Source organism: Chiloscyllium plagiosum, chromosome 9 (assembly GCF_004010195.1).
Source record: "Chiloscyllium plagiosum isolate BGI_BamShark_2017 chromosome 9, ASM401019v2, whole genome shotgun sequence".
Lineage (NCBI taxonomy): Eukaryota > Metazoa > Chordata > Chondrichthyes > Orectolobiformes > Hemiscylliidae > Chiloscyllium > Chiloscyllium plagiosum.
The window spans coordinates 88,709,776-88,732,496 of NC_057718.1; the positions used below are offsets into that span (position 1 = coordinate 88,709,776).

The 22,721-nt window shown below is 38.9% G+C and overlaps 2 protein-coding genes across 7 annotated transcripts in view; one reads left to right on the top strand and one right to left on the bottom strand.

The window, feature by feature from the left end:
* Positions 1-604, bottom strand: part of rmnd1 (required for meiotic nuclear division 1 homolog) — an 80,029-nt gene extending 79,425 nt beyond the window's left edge. The window contains exon 1 of the mRNA XM_043696499.1: positions 529-604. The gene's annotated coding sequence lies outside the window, so the exon portion shown is untranslated. The remainder of the gene's footprint in view (positions 1-528) is intronic.
* Positions 74-22,386, top strand: armt1 (acidic residue methyltransferase 1). 6 transcript variants are annotated; one of them, XM_043696494.1, is made up of 6 exons: positions 1,407-4,795; positions 8,410-8,515; positions 10,865-10,970; positions 12,964-13,205; positions 14,241-14,406; positions 19,766-22,386. In XM_043696494.1, the coding sequence occupies exons 4-6, from the start codon at positions 13,159-13,161 to the stop codon at positions 20,540-20,542; spliced, it is 990 nt and encodes a 329-aa protein (XP_043552429.1). In that variant the 5' UTR covers positions 1,407-4,795; positions 8,410-8,515; positions 10,865-10,970; positions 12,964-13,158; the 3' UTR covers positions 20,543-22,386. The 6 variants fall into 6 exon arrangements, with proteins under 6 accessions (XP_043552425.1, XP_043552426.1, XP_043552428.1 ...); XM_043696495.1 differs by having other exon boundaries at positions 10,871-10,970; XM_043696490.1 differs by lacking the exons at positions 1,407-4,795; positions 10,865-10,970 and adding an exon at positions 74-236.
* The last annotated feature ends 335 nt before the right edge of the window (positions 22,387-22,721 follow it).

The following is a 22,721-nucleotide window of genomic DNA, read 5'->3' on the forward strand; positions in this document are numbered from 1 at the left end:
CAAGGAGAGGGTGGAGTGGATAGGTGGAAAAGGAGATAGGCAGGTAGGACAAGGCATGGGGACAGTGCTGAGCTGGAAGTTTGGAACCAGGGTGAGGTGGGGGAAGGGGAAGTGAGGAAACTGTTGAAGGCCCCCTCAATTGGCGCACGCGCAATGGGCCTCGGTTTCACCCGCGTCGCCTTGTGTGACGTCACTTCCCGCTGCTGGCCCCGTTCCCCTCGGTGGACGCCAGTGGGGTAAGATGGCAGCGCGGCCGAAGACGGTGTCGGGGGTGGATGTGCCGGACTCGCTCTCGGCGAAGTACACCGGGTCTGTAGTTCTTTTCCGAAAACAAATGCCAAAGAAAGGCTGAAGTGTACGCGTGACGCCGATCCTATCCCGTTCTCTTCCCCCCCCCCCCCCCAGTCAGGTTCTTCAACACCATCAGAAAGCGAGTCGCGCTGCTCTTCTGATGGACGAGTATACTAATGTCACACAGCACTATAATCTAAACCAGCACAGTTCATACAAAGAACGGAAAACAAAAACCTTCTCTGGAAGGTTCACAAATCCGGCCTCAACCCAGAGAGCTAGAGCTCGGCCGGCGCCTGTGCACCAGGCTTCAAGTGTCTGTGGGATTGAGGTTGCACAAGAAAGAGGCTTCAGTAGCATCTCAGCCCAAGTACAGGCTCTGTATGGTCTAAGAAATATCGCGAATGAAGGGGAAGAACGAGAGATCCTCGAGCGTGCTCGCACAGGCTGTTTCCTGTTTTTTTTTAATTTCGGAGGGAATAGTTTTTAAAAACAAAAACTCCTCGCCCAAAGCACCAAGAACCTATCAACAAGTGAGATTTTATTTTTAAAAAATTGCCCTGACAGAATTTGTTTCCTTTGATTGCTTAGGCTGGATCGCTTTATGAGAGAAAATGATGTGCTTTTGATGACCTCAGAATGCTCCAAGGATTTAAGAGGGGATTTAGGCTATTTGGCCATTCAAGCCTGTTTTACTGTTCAATAAGGTCATGACTGACCTGATTGTGTTTTCATCCCCAATTTTCTGTCTGCCTCCCCTAGAGTAGTTCTGGACTTCCTTGTCTTTAAAAAAAATCCAGCGTTGACCTGAATAAAGTTAATGACACAGCCTTCACAATTTTGAGGAAGAAAATTCCATAAACTAACAACCTTCTGATAGAGGAAAAAATAATTTTCATCAAAAGTGTTTTCCAGCTGCTTTATTCCTAGTAAGCAGTGTGGTACTGAGTGCCTAACTGAGGGTATGATCCACTAAATCATGTAGTACAATCACTGAATATATAAGAATAATGAGGGGCATGGATTGGTGAATAATCAAGGTATTTTCACAGATTAGGGGTGTCCAAAACTAGAAAAGCACAGGGAAAAAGATTTAAAATGGACTTAAGTTTCAACTTATTGATGCAGAAGGGTGGTGTCTGTGTGTATGGAATGAGCTGCTGGAGGTGGTAGCGGTTCATACAGTTACAACATTTAGAAGGCATCTACATGTTTATACGAATAGGATGGATTTAGAGGGTTTTGGGCCAAATGCTGGCAAATGGGACTAGATTAATTTAGGACACTGGTTGGTATGGGTGAGTTGGGCCACAGGGTCTGTTTCTGTGCTGTACTTCTCTAGGACTCTAAAGATCCAGTGGTCCAAAACTGGTCATGTTTAGGTGCTGTAGGCCATCAGCAGCAGCAGAAATACATACAACTTCATTTTTAGCTTCATAATGACTGACATATTCTTCACTCCTCTATCATAGTCAAGCCAGGTGACCAAGACTGATTCAAGTAGGAATAAAGACATGCACATGAACACATGTGGAGAGTAGTATCAGACATACCTGAAAATTATGTGCCAAACTGGTGATTTTATAATGTAAGATTATAGCATTTTAAGCAGTGGCAGTAAAATGCCACTTTTGGCTATGTAAGGAACAGACCAGTTTAAAAACTCTGCAGTTCTGTCACAACTAAATGTAAAAATGTTGACATCACAAGGAGGTTTATTGGCTTTACCATTCTCCATATTGACAATACAGCACAACTGAGTGCAAAAAGGAGATGAAGCATTTGGCAGGATGATCTTCCGTCAGGATTGTTGTGTGGATAATCCATCTCCGCTTGCACCTGTGCTGCCGCCCCCCCCCCAGTCACAACTACAAGTTACACCGACTGAACAATGTAGATACTTGTCCTCTCACAAGCAGGCAAATTCCATCAGGTAAATTTCCATCTCATCAGCAATATGGTTAAAGGATTCATCAGCAGAACATCACAGTTACAAACTGCTCGCTGGTGTTCAGTTTTTTTGGATTCCATCAGAACCACTCAGATCCAGGTTTCACTGTCTGGTTCACACTGTTTACCTCACAAAATATCAAGGCAGTATTTGATCAAATGTGGTAACATAAGGAAAATCCCTCAGTAGCTAGAAAGCAAAGTAGTTGTCATTGGAAGTCCACATCTAAGTCTCAGAACATTACTGCAGGAGTTGCTCAGGACAGCATCCTAGGCTCAGCTACTTTCAACTGCTTCAACATTGACCTTTCCCTTCATTGTAAGCTCAAGTGAGGCTACTTCCTGATCATTGCACAACACATAAAATCATTCCCAATTCTTCAGCCAATGAAATAGTCCAAACCTGTATTCACAAAAACCTTGGCAACATCCAAGATAGGGCTGATAGAAAGACAAGTAATAATATTACACCAATGCTACTCAGTAAGAGAGCCAGACTACCTCCTCATGATGTTTAGAGGCATTAGTATTGTTGAGTGCATGAGAAAGCACCATCGCCTTGAAGCTTCAACCCGTGTTGATTTGAATGTTTTGCTCTCCTTTCAGTGTCAGAGTATACCCTTGGATTAAATGAATTTCAGAATTACAGATACAGAGATGTTGGATCGGAAAATAAATTGTATGAAACAAAATAACCTTTAGGAAAACTAAATGTAGCATGAGAACTTCTTTTATTCAGTAAGATGGTGTTTCATTACAGATTGTGTTACAGTAAGGTCATTAACTCAAATCCAAGGAAATCTGACCACAAATTGATAACCAGAGCTTCAAAATAGATGAGGCCCTCGGTAATCCAATTTGCCTACAAATGTGCTCTATGTCAAAAAAATTCTAAATGAAACTGCAGTATATTTTTCAATTTTTTGCAACTTACAATGGCCTGATCTTGAAAAAGTCAAAGACAGTTGTTGGGTGTTGAGTCGTACTCCTGCTTTTTGTTGGCCTTGGTAACCTGAGAGATCAGCTGCCTAATCTCTCCTGATTCATCGGTAGGAGCTTTGGTTGGTGCTGGGAGGAAAGAATATTAGCTTGACCCTCCAGTGTTGTCAAGGTGCAAAAGACAGTTATCTGGATGATGATGATAATCTTAATTCCATTAAAATAGTTTGACTTGTTTCTTGATATATACCTTAAAAATGCTGAGTGTCATTAAGACAGTTTTGCATGGCTGCTTTCTTGATATTTGTAAAGCAACATGGCTTCTTTTCCTTTCCTGTTCCAAGAAGAGGTAATGTTTTGGTGCTGTCCATATTGGAGACACATCATAGCAGCGACACATAACTTGCTGCAGTTTCTAGCACTTAATCTTTAAACATCAAAGAGCAATCTGGCTTTACCTGCGTTAAAATTATTCTTGGCACATACTTGTTCAGGCAGGAGTGAGACTATTTTGGAGCCAATCACCTGTCATTGTTGCCTAACTGCTCCACTCTTACTGCTTTTCCTGTGGAAGACAGTGCCATGCCTTGCTTTGAACTGGTCGAGCCATTCATTGCTACATGTGGACTTGTTATAGCCCAGTCTCTTGTTTGGCGAGATTCACTTTTCTTGCTGGATTGTGCTGGAGATGGGAATGTTTCCTGCCTGAGCTGTCTTGAACCACATTATCAGAACATATTCATCGTTGCAATAGACAGCCATTTCTCATTCTCCCCTTCTGGAGAGAATGCCCACTTGTCAAATTGCTCCAAGATGTCTGCCTTCTGTTTCAGAGTGGTTGACAGCTCAGTGCTTGAATCTTCCACTTAGCAAGATCAGTTTATAATTTTGCGTCACGTAATTCCACTTGCTTTATCTACTTCATTTTCTCTTTGCTAACACTTTAAACTTTCTCATAGGTCTAGCCAAATTTGCAGGCTTTGGAATGTCCTTTCACATAGAGGTCTTCATTTTAAATGATGGCTTGCCCAGAGCTGCATGAGGTCACACTCCAGTCTGGCCTAACTTCACTCTGGTTGGTTAGCATGGTGAGATATCAAGCTTGTCTAATCCGAAATGACCAGTTCAGAATTTTGTCTTTTCGCTGACATCATTCTATTGGCTTTGCTATTCTTCTTTAGGGAATGGCTGATGACTTCAATAGATCCAAACTTTTGGGTTGTCTGATTTGACTCATCATGATTTAACTGTAAGATATCTTGAATGCTGCTCCAGTTAATGGGGAATGCCATTCCAGGAAGATTGCAAACTGCTTAGGTGGATACAGTGGAACTTCAACAATGTTTACATTTCTAAAACTGCTCAGTTGAGGTATCATTAATTTTATATTTGAAGTTTGTAGGAGCTTCACACCATGCTTCTTCTGATCTTGAAATGCTCCAAGCCATTGTTTTTGTGGATTTTGTTCCTTTTTATACACCAATTAGAGCATTTTATAATGCAGTGCTACTTGATGGTATTCACACAGAGATGTTAGATATTGCATTAGCCTACAATGGGATTTGAAACTTATCCACTGACATCAGTATCGGCTCAGACACTGCCTTCATCATAGGTAAGTATCACCATACCTAATTATTTCAACTGATATGCGTTTATTTATTAAAGTCAAAGGTTAATGATTGACATTTAGGAATATACAATAGTTAATTTTGTAACTTGTGATCCCCACCTTTGTGACTGTTATTTCTTTCCATTCTCATGTCTTGGCCAAACTCAACATGATTCTGTTTTGTACCACGTGATTCCTGGGCTAGGAGGTCAGGTTGTAGATCGATGAGAATGTATTTTTGAGATTCCTTCTCAGATAACCCAGACACCCTTGAAATAGAAGCTACTGTATAATGCTAATGCTGATATTAGCTCTGAAATTATTAAAATCAAATTGCATTTTTTGAGAGCATATTAAAATTGCAAACACGGCGTTGCTGCCAACTTTTAAAGTAACTTTCTCCTTTAAAGTAATGCGAGGAAATGACTAAAGGAAGGGAAACAATTATTTTCAAAGGAGAACAGATCTGAAGGTTAAATTCTTGAAAAATGTTTATCATTAAGGGCAGTAGTGCTGACCTGGCTTACTGCATTTAGTTACTGAGAAAATGGATGACCTTTCAACTACTATCCTCTCTGGGGTTATGTTCCCACACTGTTGATCCAACCATCTGTCTTCAGCAAAATGGAGTTTAGTCAGCACTATGTGTTTTCTCATTTTTCTACATTGGCCATTTTACAAATGCAGATGTTTATTGGCAACCCTGTCCCAAATCTGTACTTTGAATAATTAGTCTTTTAGTGTGGATATAAAGAGGACAAAAATAAAAATCCTGCAAAATTTTATCAATCTCATCTTGAAAACTTAAAACCATTTCAGAAATACATTGCCATCACTTTCCAAACAAAAATCAGAGGCATCTAGGCAATATTCTCCAACCATTGACTGTGTTAAACTTTACTCTAAATTTTAAGTAATCTTTCACTCTTGGAATTTTTACATGTGTTGTTAGTGTTGCCTTGAAAGTTCAAAAAGTGTAAGGTTTGGAAACCCATGATTTCACAAGGGTTCTTTTGCTCTGAGAAGTACTAATGAAACTTGCATTTTGGCTTCTGAATTAAAATCTTTTTCTTAGGTTTATGTGTAGCTATTGTGTCAATTTAGTACCACTTACTGGAAAGTATATTCAACATGAGAGAAAAAGCTCCAACAAATGCATGGACTACTTGTATTTATGTCATGCTCAAAAATAGGAAGATGTCCCAAAGCACAGAAATGTTACAAATTAAATTTTAAAACCCAACCACATGAAGTGATACAAAGTCAGATGACTTGGTTAAAGAGTTACATTTTGGATGTAGTTTTGCTCGCTGAACTGGAAGGTTCATTTCCACACGTTTTGTCACCCTACTAGGTAACATCTTCAGTGGGCCTCAGGCGAAGCACTGCTGATTTTCGCTTTTCAAAAAATCTTAAAGGAAATGGTGATACAGAAATCAAGAGAGAGAATTATACAGTTTAAGATCTTATCTGAAAGCATAGACACTAATACTGCAGCAATTGAAATTAGGGATGTTCAAGAGACCAGAATTGGAGAGTATATGTCTTGGAGGCTTGCGTGGCTTTAGGATATTACATAGACAGGGAAGGGAAAAGTCAAGGAGGAACTTCAAATTAAGAATGAGAATTTTAATATCCAGATGTTTGTCAGTAAGACTCAGTATAAGTCAATGAGTATAATGGTAATGAGTAAGTTAGGACAGGGGTATCACAAATTTGGTTGACTTCAAGTTTCTGGAACATAGAAAATGGGAAGCCAGCTAAGAGTGTTTGGAATCATCAAGTCTAGAGGTAGCCACCAAAGATAACAAAATGTTTAAACTAATTAGCTCCATTTGATTTTGTTTCTTAAGTGAATTATTTGATGAGATTTTATCTTTGTTAAAGTTAGAAGTGTCTTTGTAATGAATTTCAGCTAGAGTATAGTAATGTTCTTGTAGGCACACAAAGATCTTGCAGTATCAGTGAAACAATTGAACAAATTGGGTGGCACGCTGGCTCAGTGGTTAGCACTGCTGCCTCACTCTGTCAGGGTTCAAGTTCAATTCCAGCCTTTGCTGTAGGAAGGATGTTATTAAATTAGAAACGGTACAGAAGAAAAATTACAAGGATGTTGCTGGGACTGGAGGGTTTGAGAGTTGTAAGAATAGGATGGAACTTTTGACCCTGGAGGCTGAGACATGACCTTATAGAGATTTATAAAATCATGAGGGACTTGGAGAAGATGACTAGCTAAGGTCTTTTTCTAAGGGGAGAGGGGTCCAAATCTAGAGGGTGTAGGTTTAAGGTTAAAAGGGAAAGATTTAAAGGGAGCTGAGGGACAATTTTCTTTCACATAGATGGTGGTGCGTTTATAGAATGAGCTGCCAGAGGAAGTCATAAAGGCTGGTAAAACATTTAAAAGACGTTTGGATAGGTACATGAATAGGAAAGGTTTAGAGAGATATGGCCCAAATGAAGGCAAATAGGACTAGTTAAGTTTGGGATACCTGGTTTGCTTGTATGTGTTGGAATGAAGAGTCTGTTTCCATGCTGCATGACTCTATGACTATTTGTATCAAGTTTGCACATTCTCCCCATGTCAGCATGGGTTTCTGCCAGGTGCTCTGATCTCCTCCCACAGTCCAAAGATGTGTAAGTTAGGTGGATTGGCCATTTCACTCCATTCTGCTCTAATTATGTTTTCAGGGAATCATTTCTGCAATGTGCTTAGGCTGTGGCCCCGGAATTCAGATGAATGCAGAACATTAATAACATGGGATAAGTAATTGTGTATCTACAATTGTTGAAAGAAAGAATTGCACTTATGTAGGGCTTCTGACTCCACCTTAGCATCTCAAAGTGTCTTATAGTAGGTAAAGTGATTTTTGAAGCCAATTTGTAAACAGCAAGGCCCTGCAAAAGACAAAATGAAAATTACCAGATAATATGTTTTAATCATGCTGGTTGATCAGGTTTCCCTTGCTCTTCAAATAATGTAAGGGGTTCTTTTACTTCCACAAGAGAGGGTAGATCGTAGAAGGTAGGTCAATGTTTAATCTGAAAGATTACTTTGCTTCACATGTCTACTGCACCATTTTTCACACCAGTCATCCCATGGCTATTCGGAGTAGGTTCTCTATTATTGCTGAATTTGAGGCTGTTTAGTGAAGTTGGTTAAATTTATTTTACAAAAGGTGCCCACATTCAGCAGGCAGAGAAAATTTCATACCTGTCAGGGTTGAACTTGAATGCTGGTTCCAGTGGTTTGTGTAATTTTATACAGTATATAGTAAGTAGAAATCTACAATATCAAATTTGTTCCATGGTTTCATTTTTGCTACCCTTGCCAACCTTAACTTGAACATTGTAAGTGTTCTCTGCTGAACAGAAGCCTGGTTCAATTGGAACAAAATAGAATATTGATTTTATGCCATATTTGTGCTTTCCTGTTAGTTCAAGGTTTCTCCTGAAATGCCAAAAAGTAATATTTTAATTATTTAGGTGATCAGCCATTTATGTTAAAATTGTCCAAAGGAGTCCTCTGTGACCCTGACATTGTACTGAAAAATCTGTACTAACCTCTTGCATCCCGTAGCCATATAATCCCACTGATGTACAATATTTTTCTGTTGTAGATCATTTGCGTACATAACAGTTAGAGACAGACTGCCACGGATACTCACCAAGGCTGTTGATTCAGTACATCGACACATGGATAGTTTTTTTAAGGAACATGGACAGGTGAGTGGAGATTGACAATTATAAAATTGGAGATGTAAGTTTACTAACTTGTTCAAAAATGATGTTGGAGAGAGTGCATAAGAGTTTTAATAGAAATGTACATGGTGCAGACACAGTGAGCCGAATGACTTCCTATTGAGCTGTATGATTATATGATGACTTTTGAAATTAGAATGTTTTCAGATAATGAGTTTTGAGAAGATTTGTGGCTCAGGTTGAGGTTCCAGATGTAGGTTTGCTCGCTGAGCTGGAGGTTCATTTCCAGACATTTCACAACCCTACCAGGCAACATCTTCAGTGGGCCTCAGGCAAAGCAGTGTACATGATTCCTGCTTTCTATTTATATGTTTGGGTTTCTTTGGGTTGGTGATGTTATTTCCTGTGGTGATGTCATTTCCTGTTCTATTTATCAGGGGGTGGTAGATGGGGTCTAAGTCGATATGTTTGTTGATAGAGTTCCGGTTGGAATGCCATGCTTCGAGGAATTCTCGTGTGTGTGTGTGTGTCTCTGTTTGGCTTGTCATGTATCCTGGTGGCTAGTTAGGCCTCTGGACAAACAGGCAGAAAACTAGCCACCAGGATACATGAACACCAACTAGCCACAAAACGACATGACCGTCTGTCACTAGTATCCTTACATACAGATAAGGAAGGAAACCACTTCGACTGGGACCACATGTCCATCTTAGGACAAGCCAAACAAAGACACGCATGAGAATTCCTAGAAGCATGGCATTCTAACCGGAATTCTATCAACAAATGCATCGAGTTAGACTCCATCTACCACCACCTGAGGAAAAGGACAGAAAATGACATCACTGCAGGAAATAACATCACCAACCCAAACATATAAATAGAAAGCAGGAATCATGTATACTGCTTCGCCTGAGGCCCACTGAAGATGTTACCTAGTAGGGTGATGAAATGCTTTGAAATAAACCTCCCAGCTCAGCGAGCAAACCTACCTCCAGTTTTCAGATAAGCTTGGTAAATGTTGTTAAGTTTTGAGAGTGGGAATTAGTAATGCAGCTAACATGAATCAGTAAAACAGATGTAAACTTCAGTATTAAAATATTAAAGGGAGATATAGTTCTCAGCATTGTAAGACTAGAGGATTATTTTATTTCTGATCATTAACTTTTAATTTGCTACTGTATCTGCTTGATTCTCTTTTGTTAAATTTGTCCTGCGAAGACTTGCATCAAAGATTTAGGTAGACTGGCGTTCTATTGTTTGGAAATCAGTTGGCGAGGGCTGGCTTCCCATACCCAACACGATTCTACAAATATCAAATTAAGATTACATAGTTTAAATGGCAGGCTACTTTCAGGCTAATTGAGCTTCCTCTGTATAATGTTTTGATTTTGTGATGAACCTGTCGTGAGGTAGGAGACAAAGTAAGAATACACAGTTCTTATTCTTTCTAGTGGAATGTGACAAGATGCACAATGATGATCTGAAGTGCCTTAATAGTTCAATATACTAGTGAGTTTTGAGAAGATTCTTAGCTCAGGTTGAGGTTCTGGATATAAGTGCTCACTGAGCTGGAAAGTTTGTTTTCAGTGGTTTTGTCACCATACTAGGTAACATCATTAGTGAGCCTCCGGTGAAGCACTGGTGTTAGTGACCCGTTTTCTATTTAGGTGTTTAGGTTTCCTTGGGTCAGTGACATCATTTCCTGTGGTGATGTCGTTTCTCTACATAGAGATGAGGAAGGACACCATTTTGACTGGGATAACACATCCATCCTAGGACAAGCCAAACAAAGACACACATGAGAATTCTTAGAAGCATGGCATTCCAACTGGAACTCTATCAATAAACACATTGATTTGAACCCCATTTGCCACCTCCTGACAAGACAAACAGGAAATGACATTTGCCCAAATGGGCAAAAAAGCTGTGCCTTTCTAAGGAAGTTCCTGAGTGGAATCTCTTCTTGGAGATGTTGACCTCCTTTTGCAGAATCACAGGGGTAATCTGAGTGTGTTGCCAACCCTCAGAAAATCTGGCCCACTGACTTTATTTCAAGAGGGCTAGAATTCAAAGATGAGCAAGTGATGCTTCAATTACATAGACCCATGGTCAAGTTGCATCTGGAACATGGCAGTCAATTTTGAACATCTAACCTCAGAAAAGACATAATGGCCTTGAAAGTGGTATGATGCAAATTCACCAGAGTAAACACACAAAAATGTAAGAATATCCATCTCACTCAGCATTGAATATATTCAATGATCCAGCCTCATTGCTCTCTGGGGAGAGAATCGCACAGACTAATATAGAGTAAGAAATTTTCCTTATTTGTCTTAAATGGGAGACCCCTAAGTTTTAAATTGTGTGTCCAAGTTCTAGACTCCCCCACAAGAGAGACATCTTCTCAGGATCCACCCTATGAATCCCCTCAGGACCTTACAAGTTCCGATAAGATCACCTCTTATTCTAATATATTTTGGTGAGTATAGGCCTGATCTGCATAACCTTTGCTTCATTTCTCCCTTCATTCCCAGTTGAGTGAATCTTCTTTCAATTGTTTCTAATGCAACTATATCTTTTCTTAAGGAAGTAGACCAAAACTGTGCACACTTATGGACAGCATGGAAAAGGGTTAAGTATAAGGCCGCAAACTTTTTAAAGTAAAAGGCAGAAGGTTTAGTGGGATTTCAGGAAACATTTTTCACCCAGATGGTGGTGGAGGGTCTGGAATGCTCTACCTGGGAGAGTAGTTGAGCAGGAGGAGGGGCAGAGGGGAGTGGGGGGGTACTTTAAAAAAAACTTGGATGAATGCTTGAAGTGTCATAACATTGAAGGCTTTGGTAGTGGCAAGTGTGGTAAGTGGAACTGGTGTAGATAGTATAGACTTTTGGCAGTACAGACTTGATGGGCCGAAGGGCCATCTGTATGTTTCTATGACTCTGTACTCCAGATTCAGTTGCATTAAAGCCCTTATAACTGTGGCAACACTTCCCTCCTTTCATACCTGATTTCCCTTTGCAAACAGGCCAATGTTCTATTTGCCTTCTGAACTTGATCGCATGCTATCTCTTAATGATTCTGTAATAGGTACCTAGATTCCACTGCAATGCAGCATTATGTAGTCTCTTTCCATTTTAGGACTATTCTGCCTTTTTGTTCTTCCTATCGAAGTGGACAACTTCATGTTTTCTCACATACTCTATTCACCAAATCTTTATCCTATAATACCAAACTTGATACCAAGTGTAAAATGTTAAATTCAGTTAATCGGTTGCATAAACCTACTTTATCTGGAATTTATCAAGTTCAGTGGTGAACTTACAAGGTTTTTTGAAATTATTAGGGGATTAGATAGAGTCAACATAAACAAAATATTTCCTGTATTGCAGGAATCTCAAAAAAGGTTATTGTTTCAAACTTTTGGCTCTGCCATCTGGGGATAAAATGAGGTGCATTTTTTGTATACACAGGGTAGTGAAAATATAGAACTTGATTGTCCAAAATATTGCATATACTTGGTCAATTGAAATTGTAAAGACTGAAATTAATAGAGTTTTGTTAGGTTAATAGTGTAAGGAGAGAATGAAGGTAAATGCTCTTGTGATGTTGATATACCGCCCTCTAATAGTAGAATGGATTTGAGATCCTAATGTTATGTTTATGAATGTTAGCCAACATATTCTGCAGTTCATCAAATAGGTCCATGGGACCTTTTAAATCTGTCTGACTAAGCATACAGGCTGTTAATGTTGGTTCATCGATTACAAAGCCCCTCAGTACAGTGCTAAAGGGTCAGCCTACATTTGTTTTTCCTCAACTGTTGAAGTGGTGCTTGAACTTTCTAACTTTTAAGAGTGTTAGCGTGGAATCAAACTAATATTCTCAATAGATTAAAGAGATTTAGGTACAGATGTCTCTTTCCAGTCCTCTAATATAAAAAAAATCTCTGATCATAGGAGTAGACCGTTTGGCCTCTGGAATTACTCTGCCATGCAATAAAATTGTGGCTATCTGATTATGGCCTTGACTCCACTTTCCTGCCTGCTTCAGAGTTTTCAACTCCCTGTGCAATCAATAAAACAGAGCAATTAAATAAAATAATAAATGAGCAATAATGTAGCATTTAAAAATATAATTAGTTAGCTTAGCAAAGTGGAGCAAGGAGGCCATGGAGATTAGATTGGGATGCTTATTGATCAAAATTAACAGAGACAGTATATCAGTTTCCTACATTACCTTGTGATTCAATTGTAATGCATTATCTAAAGCAATAATACCTAGATACTGTTGTAAGTTATCAGCTCATTTGTGTGTCAAATCATCAGGTTTTGTGAGAAATGGGAAAGATACGTACAAATTATTTTAAAGTATTAAAATTGCTTATCAGAATGTTAGATTTGTGTCTTGTGATATGTTAATTTGTGATAATTTTGTCTTAAATGTACCTAAGATGATGCTGTGTATTTTTCTAGGAAGGAGTTGAGGCTGAAAAGAGAGCTATCTATCTCTTGGCTAAGTTACGAAATGAGGTGCAAACGGACAAGCCAGCACTACCACTTACAGATGGATTACCTGATGTTGACTTGTGGAATGAATACCTGGAACAGCAACAAGCCAGACTGGATAAAGATGAACACCCCAGCTGGTTTAAATCACCCTGGTTGTACATGGAGTGTTATATGTACCGTAGGATTCAAGAATCACTACAACTCAAGTGAGTGAAGTGATATGTTAAAAGGACATTTAAACAACAGTGAATGGAAGTTGCATTTGAAGTATAGAAATTGCATTTTTATGATGTCTTTACAGTATACCTTTATATATTTATCAGTTTGTTCTGCTCTTTTAAAAATTTGCATATCTAAACCTGAAGCTCCTCCAGACATTTTACCATTCCGAATGTGGACTTTGCTCCTAAATATTTCTCTTAACCAGATGTGGGCGGCACGGTTGCACAGTGGTTAGCACTGCTGCCTCACAGCGCCAGAGACCCGGGTTCAATTCCCGCCTCAGGCGACTGACTGTGTGGAGTTTGCACGTTCTCCCCGTGTCTGCATGGGTTTCCTCCGGGTGCTCCGGTTTCCTCTCACAGTCCAAAGATGTGCAGGTCAGGTGAATTGGCCATGCTAAATTGCCCGTAGTGTTCGGTAAGGGGTAAATGTAGGGGTATGGGTGGGTTGCGCTTCGGCGGGTCGGTGTGGACTTGTTGGGCCGAAGGGCCTGTTTTCACACTGTAATGTAATCTAATCTAATTAGAGTTTTGTGCTATTTGTAAATTCTGAAATCGTGATCCCTTGTTTCCTTGCCTGAAGATAGAATAAATTGTCATACAAAAGCATTATTTTATATGTATGTAAGTTAGCTTGCTGAGCTGGAAGGTTTGTTTTCAGATGTTTCATCATCATAACTAGGTAACATCATCAGTGAGAGTCTCTGGTGATGCTACCTAGTCATAGTGACGAAGCGTCTGAAAACAAACCTTCTAGCTCAGTGAGCTAACTTACATACATATCATTAGCCTGAGCCACATATCTTCTCAAAAACTGCTAGCATTATTTTATCTCATTGTGAAGCACCTGAAAAGTTTTTCAATGTTAACATGTATGTAAATAACTGTAAGCTTTTATTTTTGTCTGAACAATTGTACAAGAGATCAACTAGAATCGGTGAGGTTAATTAGCAAGAAAGGTATGAACTTCAGACTGTAAAATCTATAACTTAATTTAATTTTATATTTTGTGCGTTGCAGTCCTCCCATGTGTGATTTTGATGTATTTAATGAAGCAAAGACCCAAAGTTTCGTCGGGTCACAGCAAGCTATCATTGCTCTCTGCACCTACTTTCTGGAAATTACTAAGAAAATAGAAGGTTTTAAGGATACTCAACTCAAAGCTGAGCTTCTTCTACTCATGCAGGTAGGTCTTAAATAAGTAAATGGTGTATTAATTTGTATTTGTGCAGTTACTATTAATATTGATTGTAGCTGTGAAGAAGTCCCAATATCAAGTTGTACAATATAATAATTTACTCATGATTCACTTGGGGCTGTAACCTTGGTTATGATATTCGGTATCACATAAAAAACTGTTCTGTGTAGCTTGTTAAAGAAAGAAGTTTAAGCATTTCCTTGCTTTCATTTGGTGTCCAATGGGTGGCTTCAAAAATCTGTCCAATGTTAGCTTCTGAGTTTTGTTTTAATACAGGTTAATCTAAACAAAACCGCACTAACAGCAAGCCTGCAGAACAATGTAAATGTCACAAATAGGAATGAAAAACAGCTGTACCTTCTGAGGTAACGTTTGAAGGGTAGGGATTATATTAGTGTTTCAGTATAAAATTGTTATTGTAGATCAAAAGGAGCAACCAACAGAATCTGTGATCTCTGTAGTTAGTTACTTCACTAGAATTCTTTAAGGAGTTAAAAAGCAGGATAGATAAAGGGGAAGCAGTAATGTAATATAGCTAAATTTTCAGAAGATATTTAGTAAGGTACTGCAGCTTAGGCTATTGAATAAGATAAGAGCACATGGTTGAGCAGGGGGTGGGTAACCTCACAATTTTCAAAACATACTTGGATGAATGCTTGAAGTGTCTTAACATTGAAGGCTATGGTAGTTGGAAGTGTGGTAAGTGGAACTGGTGTAGATAGTTCAGACTTGTGGCAGTACAGACTTGATAGGCCGAAGAGCCATCTTATGATTCTATGACTCTGTACTCCAGATGCAGTTGCATTAAAGCCCTGTATAACTGTGGCAACACTTCTTTCATACCTGATTTCCCTTTGCAAACAGGCCAATGTTCTATTTGCCTTCTGAACTTGGACTACTCACATGCTACCTCTTAACGATTCTGTAATAGGTACCTAGATTCCACTGCAATGCAGCATTATGTATTTTCTTTCCATTTTAGGACTATTCTGCCTTTTTGTTCTAGTATATTAGCATGGATAGAAGATTAGTTAATGAATAGAAGACAGAGTTGGAATAAGGGGGCATTTTCACTATGGCAACCTATAACAAGTGGAATGCCACAGGAATCAGGTCTCAATTTATTTACATTATAAGTTAATGATTTAGGTGAGGAAAGTGAATATATTGTAGCCATGTTTGGGAATGACACAAATATAGGTGGGAAGACAAGTTGTGAGGATGGCACAAAGAGTCAACAGAGGAATGCAAAGAGGTTAAGTGAGTGGGCAAGAAATTGGCAGATGGAATTCAATGTGAGAAAATGTGAGGTTATGCACTTTGGCAGCAAGAATAGAGGAAGTGAATATTGTTTAAACTCAGAAAGGCTGAAGAAAGCTATAAAACAAGAGGGGTTTGGAGGCCCTCATCCATGAATCACAAAAAGCTAGCTTCCAACTACGTTGTGTAACAGGGAAGGCAAATGGCATGTTGGCCTTTATTTCAAAGTGAATGGAGTATACAAGTAAGTTTTATTAAAGCTATACACGGCACTAGTCAAACCACAGTTTAAATACACTGAACAGTTTTGTGTCCCTTATCCAAAGAAAGATATACTGGCTTTGGAGGTAGTCCGGAGATGGTTTATAGGCTGATACCAGGTGTAGAGGGATTGACTTAGGAAGAAAGGTTGAGTAGGTTGAGCCTGTACTCATTGGAATTTAGAAGAATGATTTATTCGAACATACAAGATTTTTAGGGGTCTCAACAGGGTAGATACAGAAAGGTTGTTTCCCCTTCTGGGAGAGTCTAGGACTAGAGAGCATAATCTCAGAATAAGCAGTCACACATTTAAGATAGAGATGAGGAGCAATTTCTTCTTTCTGAGGAGATCTGTGGAGTTCTTTACTGCAGAGGGCTGTCGAGGCTGAGCCATTAGTATATTCAAAGATGCGATAGACAGATTTTAATCCGAGCGAGTTTTGAGAAGAGTTTAGCTCAGGTTGAGGTTCTGGTTGTAGGTTTGCTTGCTGAGCTGGAAGATTTGTTTTCAGACGTTTTGTCACCATTCTAGGTACATATTAGATTAGATTCCCTACAGTGCAGAAACAGGCCCTTCGGCCCAACAAGTCCACACCGACCCTCCGAACAGTAACCCACCCAGACCCATTCACCTACTCCCTACTAATGCACCTATCACTATGCGCAATTTAGCATGGCCAATTCACCTGACCTGCACATCTTTGGACTGTGGTATGAAACCGGAGCACCCGGAGAAACCCACGCAGACTGTGCAAACTCAACGCAGACAGTCGCCCGAGGTTGGAATCGAACCCAGGGCCCTGGCGTTGCAAGGCAACAGTGCTAACTACTGAGCCACTGTGCTGCCCCAGTGTTACCTAGTATAGTGACGAAACATTTGAAAACAAACCTTCCAGCTCAGTGAGCAAACCTACATCCAGATTTTAATCTGTAAATAGAAATGAGGGATATAGGGAAAAGAAAGGAAATGGAATTGGGTTTTATCAGATCAGCCGTGATCTTATTGAATTGCAGAGAAATGATGGACTGAATGATTACTTCTGCTCCTATGACTTCTAATTTCAATCAACTTGTTGACTATGACTCTTACTTGAATCTGTCCTTACTTTTGAGCTCACAGTATTTGTCAAGACTGCTATAAGCAGATCAAAAAACTAAAAATTATCAGCAGTGCAGAAAAGGATGGAATGTGCTAACTTGCATCAAATAAAATACTTAAAATTATAAAAAAATTCTAGCTTCTAGGTTGTTTAAAATGGAGAAGTTATTTATGCACAGCACGAACAATTATTTTGTTTTGTAATTTGGAGAGCTACATGGAAACTTAAAAAAAAATGCTTTACTCTGACTTCCATTCAAAATCAATAACTTGTGTATCTATTTTCTAAAAAGAAGCTGAATGAATAGCACACTATTACAAATAGGATTCAAGTTTTGTTAACAAAATAATTAAATGCCCTGAGGAACTTTGACTTTACGACCTGGTATCAGTGCATTTAGTACAGCCTTGATGTTTAACTCGATATTCCCGTTGATTTATGTGTATCTCAAGTTGCTGATACAATTGGAATTTGGCTGAAAAAATTCAAATTGAGAAACTGCTAAATTATCAAAAACAAAACCCAGAACTACTGATTTACTTGAGTTTCTATTTGGTATTATGTGATACACCAGCTACATATTAGTCATACTTCTAGGGAATGCTTTGATTCTTGTATCAAGGAGCGATGTTATCTGTAGGGGCAGGGGCAAGGTTTTAACCAAAATCGAACTGCATTGGAATTTTTTTTCAAAAAGTATTGAGTGGGTGGGATCTCTGTTTGTAGTTCTAACAGTTTAGATGTCAATATTCACGTATATCTGAGGTGTGGGCATGGCAGTAATGCTGCATTGTTAAAAATATACTTTAACCATTTCTTACTGCAATGTTCAAAAGGTTGCAGATTTTGTTACATTCTGTCAACTACTTTTGTTAAAAAAAAGGACTGTTTGTTGAAGGTTTTAAATCACGCTCAGGACAGTTTGAAAGAAATACCAATGTATAGGGAAGCCAATACTCTGAGAGGTGATTACTCATTCATAGACTCTGGACTCTTGATTGGTGAGGTGTTTTCATAGAAAATGAAGCAGTTAGACGATGACTAAAGGTTAACTGCCAAGTTTTCGTTAAATTTTAAACCAGAAACTCAACTGGACTCACCACATAAACACAGTGGATTCAAGAGAAGGTCAAAGGCTAGACATACTGCGATGAGTAACTCACCTCCTGGTTTCTCAGTGCCTGTCCACTATCTACAAGGTACAGATCAGTATTGGATGGAATACTCCCCATTTTCCTGGATGGGTGCAGCGCCAACAACACTCAAGAAGCTTGACACCATCCAAGATAAAGCAGCCCGCTTGATTGGCACTACATCCACTCCCTCTACAATTGATGCTCACTAACAGCAGTGTGACCTGCTTAAAAGATGCACTGCCAAAATTCGCCAAAAGACCCTCAAACAGCACCTTTCAAACCTATGACCACTTCCAGCTCAAAGGACAAGGGCAGCAGACACATGGGAACACCACTACCTTCATGTTCCCTTCCAAGCCACTCATCATACTGATGTGGAAATATGTTGCCGTTCGTTCAGTGTCACTGGGTCAAAGCCCTGGAATTCCCTCCCTAATAGCATTGTGGTTCAACCCAGAGCTGGTGAACTGCAGCAGTTCAAGAGGGCCGCTCACCACCACTTTTCCAAGGGCAACCAGGTGCAGGGAATAAGTACTGATCAGCCAGCGATGCCCACATCTCACAAATGAATATTAAGAAATAAAACAGGCTGATTCACTGATTGTTGATGGCATTACCCTGAGAAATTAACCAGAGGGTGTCACCTAATTTTGTTGAATTGAATCAGGCACAATTCTAAATTGACTGTCAATGTATTTTTTGCACACTCTGGACTACATTTGCTCCAGCATTCTATTGTGGAATCATAACTAATTTGAGTTTTGCAAGCCAAACGGATTGGGTATGGTCAGTTGCACAGCCAAGTTGACAGGTGGTTTGCTATCATCTGCCGGTCTTTGGAACATACAGCCTACAAAACTAGCATCATGCTGGCACTGAAACTAAATTACCACATTACACATTTGTACAATAGACAGAACACCTTTTTGCTTGACAGCACCATCTTGTTAGTGACGAATAGCACGTCATAGTAGTAGTGCAAAATAGCTAAGTTCGCCTCTTGCTCAAATCAGGAAGCTACATATTGATAAACCAGGCTCTGTTCTTTGTGGGCAGAAAGAGCATGTACACACATAACACCTGTTTCATCTCATCAAAACAGATGACAGTTATTCAATGGTTAATTTCTGAGGTTGTTACCTCTTCAAATCAATGACTATCTCCTGGTTTAAAATTTAAACAAGGTTTGGCAGTTAACTGTCAGTCATCATCTAACTGCTTCATTCTCCATGAAAACACCTCACCAGAGTCCAGAGTGAAATGTTGTTTTCCTTTTGTACTGGTATTTCTCATGGTAAGTGCAAGATGAAAAGCTTCTGCAAAATGTATCTTCTTTTATCAATACATACATTCTCTGCAACCAAATGACTGCTCACTTTTGTTAAACTGCACAATATTAAATCGAGAATTACTTCAAACTGAATGTCTTTCTTGATTAGTTTCTAATTGTTTAATCTGGGCAGGGCGAAGCCATTTCTTATTGTGGGAAATAAGGTTTCTGGATTCAGTCTTGACACTATCAACATTTTAATTTCTTCTATTGTGAGAAGATAATCTTAATTGCTTATTCAATGTTTTTGGTAAATCTAGGTTGCACTGTGGGGAAACAAATGTGACCTTTCTATTTCTGCTGGCCAGGACAACTCTCAGATGTTCAATCCTTTAGCCACTCTGGAATCTTTGAAGCCTTTCATCCTGGTAGATGATTTTGAATGTATTTGGGAACTCCTCATTAATAATAAGAAAAATAAAACATCAGAAACAACGTGCACCCGCATAGATATTGTCCTTGACAATTCTGGATTTGAGCTGGTAACTGATTTGGTACTGGCAGATTTTCTCATAACCTCTCAACTGGCTGACGTGATTCACTTTCATGGCAAAAGCATACCTTGGTTTGTTTCTGATGCGACCAAGAAAGATTTTGATTGGACGTTAAAGAAGATGAAGGAAGCCAATCACATGCAGATGTCCACGTGTGGTATGATGTGGGAAAAGAATGTGAAGCAAGGAATTTGGATTTATCATGATCACCTTTTCTGGACCGGCCCTCATGAGTTTTGTGACATGTCTGTTGTTGCGCATGATTTATATATTGAATTACAGAAATCAAATCTGATCTTTTTTAAAGGAGACCTGAACTATAGGAAACTAACTGGAGACAGAAAATGGAACTATACGGTTTCTTTTGACACAGCCTTGCGTGGCTTTCAACCCGCAGCACTTTGTAGCTTAAGAACACTGAAAGCTGATATTCAGGTTGGCTTAAAACCAGGGCAAGGTGAGCAACTGGACGTCTCTGATTCTGAATGGATGACCAGCGGACGCTATGGTGTCATTCAGTTCAGTGGTGCTTATCAAAAATGATACTTACAAATCTACCTGTATGGTGTATCAGCCAGTCTGGCTGATCATGGGGCTGCTCTGTAACAGTTAGCATGCTTCTTTATTGTTTACAGAATACATACTGATCTTAAAGCAAGTTATGGTTTAAGATATTTATTTAAATTTTTTGAGGGAAAGTTTTTCGGAATGTTCTTTTAAAAATCTATGAGAACATTAATCTCACAGAAAACAAACTGTCTTGATGTGAAATACTCCCCTAATGTTAAATTATAAAATTAACAATGTCAGTTCATTCTTGATTAAAATGTTTCTAGTATTGACTTACCATATGCTGATTCCAGTTCAAACAGTGTTTTTGAACTCTTATCAGATTCAGTAACAAAGAAACAAGCAAGAATTTAAGTGAAATATATACAGGTTTTCTTCTATGTAAACTGCTAAATAACTGAGAAAGATGTATCACCATTCATACCAGTCTTAACATTGAATGTTTAGATTAAAGAATGGATGTTGTATCTGACTATGGGTTGTTTTAACCTTTTTGGCCTTCCAGTGAACTGATGATCTCTTTTACACTCTTCACTATGTTCAATGGAAAGTCAAAGTAAAACAGGCAAAATGTGTAAAATGGGTCCCTGATCAAGTTACTTACTGGATGAGTACGGTTAAAATTATTCTTAGTCACACACTGCTTATAGTAAGTTAGACGTTTGAGAATCATTTGGATTATTGATCATGTATTAAATTTATTGGGATGCTTATTTAAATGAAACAGTAGCTTAACCATCATTATAAAAATTGCTTTTGATCAAATTGTTCCGACATGTTATGCTCACCTTCATGGCAGATGGGACTTGAACCCAAACCTGCTGGCCCAAGGTAAGGACGCTAGCTTTTGGATTTAGATTCCACTAGTTGCCATGATGGGATTTGAACACCTGATACCAGAGCCTTAATCTGGGCCTATAAATTGCTAGTCCAACAGCATTGCCACTGACTTCATTTCTCCAAAATTATTTTTAATTGGCCTGTTTTGACATATAATGACAGGCATGCAAAGCGGGTAGAATATGAACCTGGACTTTCTTACACAGAGGTACAGATACTAGTACTGAATAAAAAGAACCCACAGCAAATTCACTGAAGCAGTTGATCACTTGATAATGTATGATGCATGCTATTGCAGATTTGTCATACATCTAATCTACGCAACTAGCTAAGGATGGAATTACTTCTGTTCTTACCCCCTTAACGTTGCAGTATGATGTAAATTGCTGATTTTTAAAATAAACTTTGGCAAGTTCATTAATCTTCTTATCTACTTAAAAAAACTATTAAGATAATACACATTAAAAAAACTCTAGTCCTGGAAGAATTATCAAAATAAACCAAAAACAGGCTGCTCCATCTTAAAATACCTTTTTTTCACACATAGGTTTGCCGCTGTTACATTAGCCCTATACTTATCACCTATTCTTTTCCCTGTGCATGGATTCTTTCATCTGCGCACTTGTGCATCTGCTCAAGGAGTTTGGATATTGTGACTGTTAAATTATTCAAAATGACTTTCAATTCTTCACTGATAAAAGGGTAAAAGGGTTTCATGCTTAGTCTAGACAGCTTTCAACCCCATAAAACTGTACCTACAAGCTTGATCTTCCTTGTATGCTGTATGCCCTGATCAAACAAGCTTGTATTTTTGCTTCGTAATGTATTCTAAAGAAAATTCCATCACCTCTTGAGATTTAGCCATCGTTCATATGTTTAAAGTATGCTGTTTATTTCCAAAGTAAAGATTTTATTGTTATTTGTGTGCTATCATCCTTGAATTATAACTTTAAAGCACGCAGATCTTAATTTGTAAATTGTATTCATTCATTATTTCTCTCAGTCTTTCAGTACATCCAATGTTTTGTTCACTGCTGTCATTGAACATGATTCTTAAATCACTGGCTATCCTTTTGGTGCATTAGACAGATTATTGATCTGGATTTCAGATGTTGCAGTCAGCGGCAATGACTGCACTGCTATTGACCTCAGATGTTTGCCCATAACCTTTCTCTAGTGTGGAATTCCCCTTTCCTGACATGGCTTTAAATCTGATGAACCTTTCCCTGAAATCCAGTTTCCCTGTTTATTCACTCTCTGTACCCCTCTCTTTTTAGAGCCCTTTGTCTTTCTGTTTTGCCCCTCGGGTGAA

Excerpts from the sequence above, each read along its gene's own strand:
- armt1 (XM_043696490.1), top strand. The coding sequence starts at position 154 with ATGGGCCTCGGTTTCACCCGCGTCGCCTTGTGTGACGTCACTTCCCGC. Across the intron at positions 237-8,409 it reads CCTCGGTGGACGCCAGTGGG|ATCATTTGCGTACATAACAG; the intron begins GTAAGATGGCAG and ends TTTCTGTTGTAG. Across the intron at positions 13,206-14,240 it reads CAAGAATCACTACAACTCAA|TCCTCCCATGTGTGATTTTG; the intron begins GTGAGTGAAGTG and ends TGTGCGTTGCAG.